The sequence below is a fragment of the Falco cherrug genome, chromosome 6, assembly GCF_023634085.1.
Source record: "Falco cherrug isolate bFalChe1 chromosome 6, bFalChe1.pri, whole genome shotgun sequence".
Taxonomy (NCBI): Eukaryota; Metazoa; Chordata; class Aves; order Falconiformes; family Falconidae; genus Falco; species Falco cherrug.
Window position 1 is genome coordinate 25,252,443 of NC_073702.1, and position 17,001 is coordinate 25,269,443.

Below are 17,001 nucleotides of genomic sequence, written 5' to 3' on the forward strand. Positions count from 1 at the left end.
AAAAAAAAAAGAATGCTGCTTCTGTTAATTCACATCTTCATTCCCCTCAATGTAGCTTCAGGGTCCAGATTTATTTTGCAAGAATTACTCCAACCCACATTTTCAAAACTATGAACTGCTCGTCTTTTCTTAACCACTGAGGTCTGCAAATGTCAGACAAGACTGCCTCCTTGCTCCAGCCACAGGCCAGAGCAGTAGATAGAGGCTCTAAATATTGTCTCAAAGAATAAAATTACTCACTTGCATATTCTGGCTTAAGGGCTGTGAAGAGCATGAAAAAAGCAGGGCTGAAATTACTGAGCATTTCAACTATTTGACAACAGAAGGATAGCAGGCAGGTGCTTTTCTGCACATCAGGTGCAGCAGATCAGGATCAATCTGGGAAGGCACACCTGTGTCCCAGCTGGCCCCCACAAGCCAAGTTTGGTGCTGTCCTTCTAAAAGGTGTACCCTACTTCCAGTAACGTTAACGGCAGTTTCTTGTAAATTAGACTAACATTGTCTAAACCCTTCTTAATTTACAATCACAAAAGGAACACTGAAATGTTGAAACCTTTCCTCTGTGCAGAAAAATGATTATTCACAATAGCACATAGTTAGCTTGCATTGTTCCTAAACAGTAAAATAATTAGCTGAATAAATTACATAAGCCATCCACCCACAAAACAGCATGCAGATAATTTGTTCTACCAGTGGGAATGCTCCTCTAGTGTCTTCACTGGTTCAGTGACATTTCTTGTGTCCCAGAATTTCACCTTGCAGTCATCTCCACAGCTAGCCAGGTAGTACTGTTTATTGGGATTAAAGTCTAGGTCTCGTACCAGCTGTCCGTGTGCATTTTCTATGCAATAGATCTGTCTGTAAAACACATTAAAAAAATTAAATGGTCTATAAAAAGCTAACTGCACTCCACTGACAGGAATCCGTTTCCCTGGAAACTTGCATAATCCCCTTACCACCCACAGACCTAGAGTTCCCATTGCTAGTGCATAGTTTAGGGAAATCCCAGCTGTTAACAACAGTGACTTATATAGATTTCTCAGCTTGCTTTGAAGCTTTGCTCTTTCCTTGTTTGCTTTAGGTTCATCTGGAGCTAAAAGGAAACAGTAGTTCCAGACGATTCTAGCACAGCTCTCTAACAACTGTTACGAAATGTCTGCTACTATATCACAATATTTTCAGGTAAGAGCGTCTTCACCTCAAAGTAGTTATAACAATTCTGTATTTATGACATCTAGTTCTCCCTATATGAAAAGCTGAGATGCAAGGGATGCAACAGATACGAACAACAGCTTTTTACTATTGCTCTATTTTGAACCTGCCTTCTGAGCTCTGGCTTTTATCTCTAATTTACCTGTGACCCTTAAACTACTCAGCACATAGTCATCCATCTGACCACTTCAGAAAACATTTGTAGTACTGCTAACAGGTACCTAGCATCCTTATTCAAAACATCATGTTCCATCAGTTTGTCTCCCTACCGCACCTCATAAACTTGGCTGGGGTTTGCTTTGTTTCCACTATTACATCACTAGTCTTCTTAGAGCCACCACCTACCAAAGTTCTGCTTAGATTTGACAGTATCCTACAGCCTTCACTAGAAATTGTCAACACTTTGTGAGCTTTTTTCTTTTTTAAATGAAAAATGTTTCTCTTCAGAAAACATAAGCTGACCAAAACTTTGTATTTCTTGCACTGTACATATAGTCTCCTGTCAAGACCAGATAGAGAAGTCTCTTGATGTTAACACCTAACTACTAATACAAAGCAAAGTAGCTCCATAAACAGAGATTCAGCCTATTCCAGGCCTATACTAAGCCCTATTCTGACAGCTATGGCAATCATTCTGGATAGAGAATATTACTTTGATATCCAATGTCAACACTCTTCTCAGAATTTGAGAGGTTAAAGGATATTCACTCAGGTATGCCTTTCTACCAGGTATTCTGGCAGCAGAATTCAACATTTCTTCTTAATTTTTTGAAATATCTTTATGGGAAAATTTTTAAATCTCAAGCATGCTTGCAGCAATAAAACACTTCCTTCTTCCTCTATTGCACCTTCCACTTCTTTCCTGCATTTCTTGCATTGTTCACGGAGATGTGTGTAAGGGCTTAAAAAGAAATACCACTGTCCACTGTGTATTCAGCAGTTCTTACCATGAAAGCCTTTATCCCAACTTTATTATTCTGACCACTTTATCTCTTTCCTTCCCAAGTATGAATATTCTTTTCTTTCACTCTATCATCCTACCTACAGCAATAATATCTACATTAAATCTTCCACTTACATCGTGAGATTAAGGCCAGAACACATGAACATCTTCTCCAGCTAAGGGATCCATTTTCTCATCATCATCATCTTCCATATTTTGTAGAATTTATTCTTGGATTTTCAATATTCCTGATACAATTCTCCATCCATTCAGCCTAGGGTCTGTCTCTTCTGCTTCACAAGCTCTTCTCTGATTAAGACTGCTTCCTAGTCTAGTCTAGTCTAGGATTCTTCCCACCAACCTGTTCTTTCCCTCCTCTCCTTTGTTTGTTATGTCCAAAATAATTTACTTCCTCTATCTTACAGCTACCATAATCACACTCGATGGAAATAGCTATTCTAACTATTTCTTTAATATCTGTCCTCTCTTATTCTTTCCAAAGATAGCAGTTTTCTGTGCTTGATTTTTTTTTTCCCCTCTCATTTTCTGCTTCTTACACTGCCACAGTTTATACTGCCCTGACTTTAAACTCCAAGTTCTAGTCTAACTAGTCATTATCAAATATTCACATCATTCTATACATATTACAGTCTAATTGCAGATGAGACTTATTCTTGTATTTTTCAAGTACACTGCAAACAGCTCTTTGGCATAGCCTAGTACTCATAAATTGGTTCAAGGACTATCTAAACCTGAGCTTCACTTAAAGTAATTAGATTTGTATGGTTTGCTTCTGTTAACCAAGCTATCCTTTCATCGAGGATCTTGTTGATATCTGGGCTACGTATCTTTCATAAAATTTACTCAGTATTTATTTAATGCGAGACAGAGATGCTTCTTCTAATGAAACAGAGCATGAAGCAGACTTCACAATATTTAACATTTTCTACTTAGAAACATAGGCTTTAACATTAAGGTCTGCATGTTACATGTTAACAATAGGATGATTACAAAAACATCACAAAAAAGCAACTTTTAAAAAAACTTTATCCTTTGACCTTTCTTTCCTCTCTTGTACAGTTCATTTAAAAGTCTTCATAAATGACAGTACACACATGTATATATGTGAAGTAAGATTCTTATGTATCCTTTTACAAGGCAAAAAACAGGGCTTTCAAACCTGATGACAAGTGTACAGAAAGCGACTTAATTATTATATTTCTATTTTTAGCTTTTGTTTCTTACATTAAATAAACCTTTCTGGCAAAAACACACAAGGCTGGCAAACAAAGGGATTTATTGCTACATCCCTGAGCTGGCAGGAACCACAGAACTAAATTTAAAGTCATCCCCCTTTAAGGCAACAAAAGTTATTACAAGACATCAGTCTTCTCAGTTTAGTGATAAATTACTGTGTGCTAAGGGGGTAAAGCATATCTTAAAAAAGCTTGCACAGGCTTTAGTAGTCATGGCAACAGATGTGTACAACATCACTCCTTTGCTTATCAAAATCACAACTGAGCAGGAGGGAAAACACATTATTAGGTATATTCAAAGCTTTGATTTGGTTATGATTTTGACAAATTCAATAGTTTCATGTAACTAGTATGCTACAGTCTTTAATATAGTACAGTAGGCTATTTGTTAAAATCAGAGAAGTGAAGAGTGAACTTAACCTGTGAATTACCTTCAGCGATTAAAGTTACCTTTAGATAGTACGCTATGAAGACATTTCATAGGATAGTCAGGACTGTTAAACCATTTTCAGGCTGAATTACAGAACAGCTTCGTTCAGGTAATGCCTATGTGTTGAACAAATCATCTTGAGAGTAGTACATAGTTCAGTAAAAATCAATATACAAATCAGAATCAAAGCTGAGGGGGGACAAAACCAGACAAAATCCTTTACTAAATTATAAATATAGCAGCTATGCCAGCCCAACCATTCCTTTTATAAGTTATAGCTTTTCCATATTTCTAATCTGTAACAAAAAATACCCAAAACAGCAACAACAAAATGTTAGGAGCAACGGGTGGTGGCAGTGGTGGAAATTCTGTCTCCAAAGGAGATTGTCTGTTTTAGAGAACAAGACTGCAATTTCTCATTACCTCATGCTTCGTGTATCCCATCCTCGAATGATGGTATCATTGGCTGTTGCAATCTGTGTACAATTGTGGTGTGGACTCCATCTTCCAGAAGTAAATTTTAATTGTCCTTTCCCTTCCAAGGCTACAGAACTAGAAAGCTAAAATAATGAAACAAAGCTGGCAATGTTTCTAAATGTAACACTAAAATGAAATTAGTTCCACTGAAGACCAAAACTGCATAAAGAGCCTGTTGTTCCGAGTGTAACAGACTACCAAAGTTCTAAAACAGCAAACAGAAAAAATTAAAAGCTAGAACTGGTTTTGTGTCTCACAAAGTAATCTTTTAAAAGGCTTCTGTAGTGTAATGCATTCAGAAATACTAGAAGTACTGTACTACTATATAAGCTAAAACAGTTTCAGATAATTTGTTGAAACAGTGGATATACAATATGGGCACACTGCACAAATTTGTAGCTGCCTCAGACAAATAAACACAAGCATTTAGTTTCATGAACAGTCTTACAACACTTTTCCATGTCAAAATGCCACTTTTATCTGTAGGAGCAGGATTCAAGTGTATAGCTGCTTTTAAAAATAAAAAAATCAAGGCCCAGGTGCCCATGTCATCACATACATGCCTATTAAAATAACAAAAGGTACTAGATCACAAATCTACAATCCACAAGAATTAAAGATTTCAGTTGCAAAATCAGGCTTGCATGTCTTTGAGCAGAGAGCTCTCCACACTTAATGAAAAGAAGGTACAAAGTAATCAACTTTCTCTTTGAAGTTGGTACAGGATATTATCCTCCAGTTCCACATGAACGTTTGGAAAAATGAAGCTGTAGACACTGCAAGTTACTTCTAATGACTTACTCAAACTGATCGTTTAATATCTAAAGGAGGTGGGGAAGCAAAAAAAAATCACATTTTGATCATAAAATTTATACAAATTGCAAGCAACCAGGCAGACAGCAGACTTGTTTGGTCATCTTTCACACAATGTTCACATTTCAAAATGTTTCATTAAGAGGTATTTCACAGAAGCAGATTACTGTGCTGGGTCTCATTGGATCACTTTTCTACTTTACCTGAATCCTAGCATACCATAAATATTCTATTAAATACAAGATTTCACAGCAGAAATATTACACTTTGATGGATGAAGAAGACTAAAACATATGTACTGCTTACATAAACTTTAACTGACATCACTAGAAAAACATACTCAATACAATACTGCTTAAATCTATTTTCATATGGTACCAATGTTGATTTCTATATTTCGCTAACTTTTTGCTATTATAGTTCCACCAAGAATATAATATTTATTTAGAATTAACAATCTAGAAATTACAACTCTATCACTGAAGTCTATGCTACTGAAGATGTGTTTTTTCCAATTTTTTTCTGATTATAATATTTAAAAGAATGTTGCATCCCCTGTATGCAAGGCCACATATTGTTCATGTGTTAATGAGTGATATAACACTGTGGCCAAACCTACTCCTCTAGCATTCCTCCTCAAGTACAAACACCATTCAAAAGCCTTTCTACAACTTGCAGATTATTAATATAAAGAAAAATATTGAACACAATAATAAAATAAACTGCAATTTTTATTTTTTGACACATACGAGACTCCAGACACAAAAGCATATGCAGAGCTTAAGTGGGTCATTTCAAAAATTAAACTCTCTAGTAAAAGGTCTTGGCCATACACAGCTCAGACTGGAGGGGGAGAGGAAGGCAGCAAATGTTAACGCTGACAGTAAGGTAATGCCAACAAAAAGAGGATCTCTTTTCAGGCATTTCAAAATCTCTTATTGAGACAGAAAGTATCACTTATCCAAAATATGACTCAGAGCAGAAGGTCTTTGTCAACAGTAAACAACACTGTCTCCAACACCCCAGCCATGTTTTATTCTTTTTAAGTCTTCATTTGAACTATTATAAAAAGATCAGAATTTTTTTTCTTTTCAGCCAAAAGTTTAGGGGCAAGGCCAGCACAGGCATCCTGCACTATTTCTTAATAACACACATGAAAACACACATACATGTTAGATTGGCCAAGTCACGCTTGCCTTCCCAAGTGATTTTTAAGTACCTGCAGGAATTAAATTACATCTTTCCTCATATGGATATCCAGCTACGTATACAGACAAGTTTCCAATCAACTCATGGTACACTTCTGTTAATAAAATGAAATCCCAGAAGTTACTGAGTATTTTTTTGTTCAATATCCTTTTGCATGTCTTCAGTGAGCCTGAAAGGAAGTGCATGGACTTAAAAGGACAGCAAGGGGTAAGGAAGGGAAATTTTCTTACAGAAGGAGGAAACACTATGTAACAGAAGGAAGTCTGCAAGGCTTCTTCCTGGTAATCCAAGAAATAAGCTTAAAGGAAACAAAGCTAGTAGTTCAGAATCCTAAGTACAGGTTCAAAAAAACCCTAGCTTCAGTTTTAATTCATACCGAAATTCATGGATAGGTAAGAAAGTTTTCTTTTTATCTTGAACTCTTTCTCCACTTCATTAAAGGCAGAAAAGTTGACTAGAGAAGGAAAGGGAAACAGGACAAAGGCATATTTTAGACATTAATCTCACATGAGGATTTGGATTTGTGCTGCCCAGAAGGTGAACATGTGCCGCTCTGAGGGCCTCACTGGATACTGAAGGAAAACAATTCACAGTAATATTTTATAAACACAAAATGTGACTTACAGTAAGGAAAAACAAAAAAGGAAGTGAATAAGACCCAGTGTCTGCTTTTAGACAACAGAATTAGCTATTGTTCAGGGATCACACATTGACTTTAGAAAAAAAGTCCCGACAAAATGTAATCTTGAAGTGTAAAACTGTTATCAGAATATGGATAGATGTAACACTGTTCATAAGTGCTTAACTGAATCAGCCTAAAGCTGATGACATCAGAACAATAATAAAAAAGCAGTGTGATATTATACTACAATTGCATGAAAGCTGTAATTTGTAATAAAGATTTTCTGAAAAATATTAAGCAACGTAATACGACTGGAATAGAACTATATACATTATCCTCAGTGAAAGAAGGGGTTTTACAAAAGCAAAGTATCTGAACATGAAAAAGTCTATCCTAGCTTTGAAGGACTGATTTCTGTGTATTTAAATAAAAATGTCAATTATTCCAACTTATTTTTACTAGAACTTCAGTAAGGACTGAGATGCCTCTTTCTGCTTCAAATTTTGACCTCATATGGACTAATTTGGAAAGAGGAAAAAGATCACAGTATCCTTAAAAAAACAAGAAACAGCATATATTAACGGCTAGAGGGTACAGAAATTATCTAGAAAAAAACACAAGCATGATGGAGACAGTGAACCAGTCGCTGTCTTCTAAGAAAAGAGCTATGGGGCATCAAATGAAGCCTGCAGAAATTAGATTCAAGAGCAAACAAAACAAAGTGGTTCTCCACTCAATGGACTCCTTGAGAAAAACACACTTGAATGCATACAGCTTACTTATGTCCAAGAACAAAATAGGAAAGTACTTGGAAGAAAGATCTATTGAGGGTTATACTAAGTAGACAAACCCAACCAAGCTCAGAAAAACCCTTGGACTGAAAAGAGTAGAAGACTGAGTGAACATTAAGGGCAAACTATCCAATACATTTGCTCCACTGAACTGTTCGCTGGTGCCTGCTACGGCCACAGTTTCAAGCACAATACCAGGGCTGGACGGACTCAGGTATGGACCAGCACAACCATTCTGAGCACTGAGCAGCATGAAGCAGACAAATGGCAGAATTTATCAACTTTACTTCTGAGGCTGGATGAGGGGGCTGTACTTTCTTTCTTTGGTCACAACACTGAAAAACAGCCCTAGAGGACCAGTTTTAAAGTTCTAGAAACTTCTGGATAAAATGGTAACTGGAAACATATAGTTCTGTTCCCTCACTATGCTACCTACACCTAATAAATAAGTTTTTCATACACGCAACTTGGCGTTTGGTGTTTTGTTGTTTTTGGTGGGGTTTTTTTGTTAACGTATGAACTAATTCTAAAGGAGAATGACTAGAATTAATAATTGTCATGCATTTGGAAGGTCAGTTGTTTCCCAGACAGACTTTGACACAAACCATTAAAAAACATCTCCCAAGCAATGTTCTGATAAGAAAATAAAGGCTAGCATAAAAATATTTAAAATACGAATTTTTCTTTTCTGTTAATTAAAATCAATCCACTTGGTAAAGTGTGCAATATTAGCACACAGAAGAGTATCTTGGTTTCAGAATTTTCTCATCTGAAAAAATGGGATTATCAATCATCATATAGGGAGAGAAAAAAATGCAAATTTTGTTGTAAAGGCTTAAGAACTGCAGCCATCTACTAAATATTTATCAATAGATTGATATCCTTGAATTATTCAAGCAAATTACTCAGTTTTGATTTCTTGATGAAAATGACCATTAACGATTTGAAGTACATGAAATAAATTGTTGGAGTTTTTTAAACAGTTTGAAATTATTTGAAGATAAAAACCCAGACATCTTTTACCTGAGAAGTAAACGAGAAGACATCATGCCTTTTGATTTCCTAATGCCTTTTTTTACAAAAAGAAATGTTTATTAAACTAGTTTTCTTACCCCTGCAGCAGCAGCTGTGTTTTAAACAGACTAAATTAAAAAAAAAACCAACCCAAAACACAAAAAAAGGGAACACTAAACAACTCTCACATCTAACCTGAGAGGTCATAAGACTAAAAATCTGATCGATATTCAAGTGCATTCCAGATTAGACTTCTAAGTCATTATTTCATTTATTAAATATTCATAGGCTTATGCTGCACATGCTTATTTGATCTTGACTCCCTCCTCAGTAAAGACAGGGTAGTAAAGACATCTTAAAGAATTAAGTCCATAAATATTTAGAATTTCTAATGAGTATCAACTTGAAGAAGTTGGCTTATGGTAGTGATTACTAAACTCACTGAGAAAAATCACACACATTATTTTTTTGCTTTTTAACCATACCCTCATCAATTGGAAATAGGCCACAATTCTGTTCATGCTTGAGGTTGTGTGAAGATCTCAAGACAGCCTCAAGGAGATGTCCTTGTAACAACTACAGTAACAATCCATGTATAAGACCATTTTGAGATTCACATCAAGAAAGGCTGAGTGTTGTTCTGGCTTGTTATTGGCAGAAAGTGAAATATTGATGAGAATTTTAAATTCTTTGAGTTCAGTTCCTCCCATTGCAGACAACCACACCATGTAGTCCCTTCATAACGCTTGTTACAATAATTTTCATTTTCCACATCATACTGGCAGCTCAGAGTCACTCTCAGAATAGCTATGTAACAGAATCTACATATTTTTAAGTGCTGAGTTTCCACACCACAGCAAGAAAATATTTATGTTCCTTAAACAAAAGTTTTCTGCTTTATACTACGAAAATTAAACATTAAGTTCATCCTCTATATTGTTACTCCTACATATTGATGATGAGTTCCAAGTTTCTGTCACCAACAATTCTCATCATTTCACTCCTACTTCTACGCTATCATTAAGGAGACCATTAAACAAAACTAATCCCAACACAAACTCTTTAAGAACTGGCTTTCTATCCTCTTTCTGATCCAGTAATTTCTCTTTTATTTCTTCAGACAGTGTTTGCCCTGCTTTAATTAATCTGTGTTTATTCTACTTGCAGTAATTACGGGGCACTCTACAAAGCTCTCTGCTGAAGTCCACAATGTAACTCCTGCTTGAGGAAAAGCAGCCATCTTCCCAAGAAAGCACCTCGTGCTTGTTCCTAATATCCAATACCTTACTTTTATCCAGATAGACCGAAATCTTTCCCACAGGATCTTCCATCTCACCTGGAATGCCACTGCCAGATATCTTCTTTTGTTCTGAATTAAGAACACCCTATACGTTAAACACTACAAAAGAATCCAGAAGGGACTAGAAATCTAAAAGGAATCTAATTCATCTTTTGGATAAAAATGATTAAACCCACACATCTACTCCTCCTCTCTGTGAAAAGAGGCGCAAACAGAAAAACACTTACATTCTAACATCTCCATTTCATTCTGTTGCACCCATCTGCTGTTCCAAACATACTGCATTTACCCAAGGAAGAGTTCTAGTGATTTGGTGACATCTGACCTGAAGTCTGTATACAGAAATATTAACTGTCATCTTTTCAGCAGAACCTACTCAGACCTTGTGGATTTGTTGGGCTTCTCTCTGGTTCAGCTAATGATTATAAATGGCAAAGAATAGCTAATTTAATTGCAAAGGGTAATGATGCAGTGAGCATAAGATTAGTTTCACCCCAGAAGGTAATGTCCTCAAAACAATAATAAAGGGAGTGCTCAAAAGGACAGGAAAAGATTGTCTTAATGCAAATACAGGCAAATATTCCTGTATTAAATATCGTAATGAAGAAACAAGTTTGCAGAAAATGTTGAAAGAGGAGAAAAAAGCAAACCCACAGAACTGTGTAGTAAGTTCTGGTTAATAAATGTCTCCTATGATGGGCTGACCAGATGATTCAGAGGATGAATACACCCGTAATTTTCTTACAAAGAACCTCTGAAAATATTTGGAACCCTAAAATTCTTCAGGCTAATTCGTATTAAACAGTGTGACTTGTAACTCCCTGGCAGATTGAGGAGATGCATGCAATAAAAAACTTTGAAATTATGGATCAGAGCAGGCAAACAGAAATTTTGGCCCATGCAAAATTTTAAAGATGCATATATTTTCAGTTCTTCACCAATACTGCACCTGAGTTTTAGATTAACTTTTTCACAAACATGGAAAATTTCATAAAGAGTAGCAGTGGGTTTACCTCTTGCCATTAAAAGTAATATTGCCTACAAAGCGTATCTATCCAAAAAGGAAGCAATTGAAAGGCGTTCTTAAAACAGGAAGATCAGTGTTGCACCAGTGTAATGAATACCTTCTTAGTTCTATTACCTGATACAGATCCAGTGGTCCAGATCCTACTTCTAGTTAATGATGATGTTCTCATTCAATTTGAACACCATCATGTTTTTGAGAAAAAGGAAAAAAAAAAAAAAAAGAAACACACTGACATTTTTATTATCCTAATCCTATGTTATTGATTTATTCAGTTAACGTATACACACACACAGGTACACAGTTATTTCACTTGTAAGTCTATAACAACGGGAACATTTTGTAAAGACTTCCTCCCCACAACAGTCCCTACAGAACATACAAGTTTACTAGCTTCTTACTGCTTTGTCACCCATCTATCAGAACCAAACAACATGTTAGGTGGTAAGACATGCCAAAAATGGATAACCTTTTAACCTAGTGAACAATAAACACAATGTTTCTTATGTGTATCTGCATATTAAGCAAATATGAACTTCCTGGCAAGAATTTTCTATATAGTACTAACTGATGCCTTCTATAACAAGCTACAACCTCCAAATCAGCTGTGGACAGTGTCCATGGTCTGTCTTCCGAAAACTTTTTTTAAAAAAAAAAAAAAAAAATACGCACCCCATTTTTAATGCTGGTAAGGGTTGATTTTTTTCTGTAGGATTTTCTATGCCTGTTTTCCAGGCCAAAAAAGCTCTTTTAATTAATATCCCAGAAAAAGGTGTTTTAACACTCTGACCAAAAAGCATTAAAATACAAACCATGTGCTTTTTAGGGTTACAACATATTTTGCATACAACCCTCCCTTATACTGGTATACACAGAAAGAAATCACTATTTCACCAACAGCTTATTGCTCTACAAAGACTCCTTGTACATGGCGATAACCAAATGGAAAATACATTTATTACTTACCCCTACCAATGCTGTTTTCTAAACAACCTTTTTTCACAGTTTTCTCTTCACATTCTAAATACTACAGCAACAAAGGATGGGGTAGAATGTTAACTTTGTCTTTGTTTTGCCTTTTTTTTTCTTTAAGCAGAAAACCATCTCAGTAATGAAGCATTTATATTTTTCCTCATTGCTCCCTGTAACTGTCAGTCCTACACAGGTTTTTGTAAATATAAAATTGCTACAGTGTAACCATTATTGCTTTACAGCCTTCTATGGATTCTAACAGAAAGTTAATGTTTAAGGAAGGAGGTAATCTTCAAATATTTCAGAAATACACAGCAGTTGATTCTAGGCCTGAAAAAGCCTATGATACCGGACTTCAGGTTGTCATCATTTTAATTACTAGGAAGTCTACAGCAGGCATTTTAAAGAGATGTTCATGCTTTCCTCAGCCTGTTCAGCAAGACTCTGGTTAACTCCGGAACCCACAGACATGTTTGAGACATTTGTTGCAGATAAAAATTTGACAGGAATGCAACAATACCACTCATCTTAGAAGAGATTCACCTGGCATAAGGTTTAGACGCGTGAAGATATGTTTTCCGAGATTCAGGTTTCCATGGACTTTTACTATTAAACTCACTTTCAAAGCAGTCACTGACTCAGCGATGAAGCAAATACCATCTAAGATTAACTCAAAATTGCCAGAGCAGAAGACTGATAAAAGTAAACAGTTATTTCCAAGTAAAATTTTAAATCACAAGCAATTCTAATTTAGAGGGCACTCACATGAGATGGTAGCTTATTTTAGACAAAAATAGAGAGAATCAATCAAATTCTTTATCAGGTCTCCTGAGAGCCTGACTGCAAAATCCAAGTGACACTCCAAACTTGTGCAAACTAAAATTTTTAACAAACATTTCAAAATGCTCCTATCTGAAGATGTCAGTCAAGGGTTAATATATCGACTGTCATCATCTTAGATTCATTAGATGAAGCAGGTTTTTTGATGCAGAATTTCACTTTTGTTTTTTTCTTCTTTCCTTTTATCAAATATAAGCATGTAACAAATGTCAGAGGTTAAATCCCCCTAATTCCTTTATCTCTTACTTTGCCACCAGTATTTGATGCAATACAGGCATATTTTAAAGGTAACCGAATAAAATTTATTCTATGTAAGGAACACTAAGTGAAATACTGAAGTGATCAGCAAGCTGAATATCGCTTTGAGGACAGAAATACTGATTTCCAAAATCATGCTGAAATTCCAGTTAGGTGAAGAGTCTAGTCGTCTCCAAAATCATGCAGATCCCAATTCTAGCCATGGAAGGAAAAAGAAATGGAAATCATAGTTGCATTCAAAACTATTTGCGTGACAGAGTGAGGAGTTCAGAAGAATAGTAAAAGGAAGACACAGAATAGAAACTTCTAGTAAATAAATCCCAAGCAAAATAAAATGGGTGTCGGTGGTGAGAGACAGAATTTGGCATTAATTGTAAGACTACCACACAGAGAGGCTGGTAATACACTAGACAGCATCCCAAAGGCAATCATATTTCAGAAAGATTAGGATTAGGAATAACTTTGACAGTTATGAGAAAGTGGTTGAGACAGTGAAAAAACTGTGAAATTCACATTCAAAAGAACTTTATCAAGAGAGGACATAGAGTTGCCCAAAGAGAGAATGGAGGAGAAAGGGAAAAGAAGTCTAGCACTCCCAGCACTTAGAGACATGAGGAGTTCTAGTATGAAAGCAGCAGCACCATCCCCAAAAGTATTTTTTCAACAGGTTTAAAGAAAGTATTCCAAAAAAGTCTGTGTGTTACGCAGGCATTAGAAAAGAAATACTGGCTAATGTAGAAGTAATGCACATCCAGTGGGTACAATGCTACATACAACCTCCTGAAGGCTAGTCTTCAGAAACTAACATCCATTCAATAAAAACAAACACTACTTTGAAGAAGCCTTAGAAGGTAACATCACACATACTGATGTTTCAGGTGAAGAAAAAGCTGAAGTTGTCTCATCTAGTGAAGGAACCCAAAGGACCTGATTATGAACATAAACAATTACACTGTATTACGTTACATTGATACTATGCAAAATCTAGCAAAATAGTAACAATGCAAGACTTCATATATTTGCACACAGTCAGATGGAACCACAGGGAAGAGCTTATGGACATAACATCTTGGCTCTTTAAGCAACTGCCGGTTGAAAAAAACTGATTCTCCAGCATCCAAGAAAAGAAACTAACCCTGAACTGCGAAGTTAATTCAGGAAGTGACAACAGATCAACTGAATAATAATGACTTGACACAATCAGTCTCCATTTTTAAGGACAGACACTGACCTAAATGACTCTATACAGATACATTCAGTTTTCCATATACAATCTATGTCATCATACAGAAAACAGTAAACTTTTTTGTTTATCCATAAGAGGTGGCATAGACAGACAGAAATCTATGCCAATGACACCCTTTTATATATGTTCCTGAATAAGAAGTTTTCAGCCATGAGCAAAATAATCTGAACAGACAGTATAGTACTAAGTTAAAATAATAATGAAAACTCAAAGCAGCACATAGCAAATAGATAAATTTACATTATGCTTATACATACAAGGGTTGTAAATTAGAGGGCTGCATGGTATTAACCAACATGAGTTAACACACTATTATCTGAATTCAATAACCTTTGGCTTTCCCAATCACCAATTTTTCCCGCATACACATTTATCAAATTAGTATTACTTTATTTTAGATATTATTCGCTGTAAAACCAGCAGGAAAGTAAGGGAAACTCTAGAAAAAGGAAGATATTTAACTACTAGCAACAGACACAAAAATACTACTCTTAAACACTTCTATACCAGACAACTGAGTATTCATTTCCCCCAAGCACGTTAAAGGCAAGATATTTCTGAAGGAGTAATTAAAAGATTAGCAAATTCTAGGCTACTGAATGTTGCCGTTTGTACTATATTCAAGTATATGATGTTTTATTAAAAAAAAAAATTCTTACCACAGCTTTTGCTGAACTTTCCTGCAAGTCCCACAATAATATGTTATTATCAGCCAGCGAAATAATCTTTTTACCGTCTCCCATTGGTTCCCACATAACACTGTAAAACAGAAAATGAAAAAAACACAACCTAACATTAAAACCAATCAGAATTTGCACTAGAAAGCCATTTTAACTCTGTGGATCTAATCTATTCCAAAACATATTAAACCATATTCCTTATGGTTTCCTTCAGCTGAAACTCGTCCCATATTTTAAGTGCAAAATCTGCCGTTAACTAGCAATTTAGCAATTTTTATACGTACTAGATAAACATTATTGTTTTTAAGTAACTGATTCTACAATGTGATACCAAACTTAGGCTTTCTTATAGAATCTTTTAGGTAGTGCTAATTTACACATCCTTTTCTTTGTCAAGTGCCCTCTGACATCCTGTCCAAATCTGTCAGGAAAACATGCCACCCAGCTTCTGTAGGTGCTAGCCTAACTGTAAAAAGAGAGCTTCTCAAAATCCATACTTCATTTGTTGTCCATTCTGCATATTGAATCATACAGCAATCACGCAAAACAAACAGTGATTATGTCATTGTAGCGGTCATTCTGCACACATACACAGAAAAACCCCAGACCTTGACGTACACGCACTTTTGAGTGCTTTAGCTTGAAACCTCAAAGGTTTTCATACATAGTGTTGTGCATCCTTTCTGAAGACACACCAAAAGTAAGCCTCAGAGCTCTGAGGAAAACCTCTTCCAGTTCAGCAGCTGTCATCATGATTCAATTAACATACACTGTTAACCTTTGATTCACCAGTTTCATGCTATATATGAAGGGATGAAAAAAATCAGTCCTCATCCCTAGTTCTACAAGAAGCAGCATATTCAAGCCAGTCAGTATGGGCAGCACAGCTAAGTGTAAGTACTATAACCCTAATAAATTTGCTAGAGATAACAGTAAGGTTAAAAGATTAAAACTTGTCTTGTCATTTGAAGAGAATAGATTTCCACACCCAACGCAGTTAAAGTTGCGCCACCTCCCGATCATCTTAAGAGTGCCACAATACAGCTAAAGGCAGAGATAACTTTAGTATCAACAGCTACATAGAGAAACTTCTTCCCATATCTAGATAAAAACTTAAGTTATTCAGAGGCATTTGATATGCTGTTCTCATCCTCAGTATATAAGTATGAAAAAATACCTCTTGCAGTTTGCCCACAGTCCATCACTAGACATAAGTTTTCTAGCACGTTTAGCTTTTCACATGAATCAGTTCAGAATCCGGACTGAAGAGATGAAAGAAGGCTGCATGAGTAGACACAGCCTCAGGCAACTGTGCCCACCATTAGGCGCCTTCCTAACTCTGTGCTGCACATTATGCATGCTCCTATTTTATCCCCAGTTTCACACTACTCCTACCTTCCCAAGACAGTGGGCATGACCTGGCTGGCCCCAGATCTAAGCCAAGGAACTCCATCTAATCTTACAGTATAAAACACAAGGAAAAGAAAATAGGAAGTTGCAGGTAACAGAAAAAAGTGACACAGTGTCATTTTTCACACCGTAAGTGAAACACCACCTCAGTGAATTCTCAGCAGATACCTTCCTCTCAAAATCCTCTTGCTTCTTCTGTGAGGAATTTCATTGCTTTTTACCTACACGCTTAGCAAAACAAGCATTAGATATACGGGCAAATGACTGCACCAGTTTGCTTTAATAGGGAAGCCAGGCTATGCAGAGAAAATAAATTATGCCAAAAAAGAAAAATAACGCCAAGTAGATGAGAAAGATGGAACTATAACTAAAATGGTGTGTTGGCTGACTCTTCAACCACTGCACTTTCCCCTTGGGCAACAGCACAGATCAAAGAACGAACTAGCCCCTGCATCCATCTTCTGCTAAAACCATGACCCATATCCTTATTACATTGTCAATCCA

General features: G+C 36.1%; 1 protein-coding gene across 1 annotated transcript in view; it reads right to left on the reverse strand.

Moving 5' to 3' along the window:
* EIPR1 (EARP complex and GARP complex interacting protein 1) overlaps positions 1-17,001 on the reverse strand; it is an 89,503-nt gene that overhangs the window by 13,674 nt on the left and 58,828 nt on the right. Inside the window, exons 5-7 of the mRNA XM_055713866.1 lie at positions 15,067-15,166; positions 4,265-4,401; positions 691-858 (exon numbers count right to left, since the gene is read on the reverse strand). Coding sequence (XP_055569841.1) covers positions 691-858; positions 4,265-4,401; positions 15,067-15,166 — 405 coding nt within the window. The remainder of the gene's footprint in view (positions 1-690; positions 859-4,264; positions 4,402-15,066; positions 15,167-17,001) is intronic.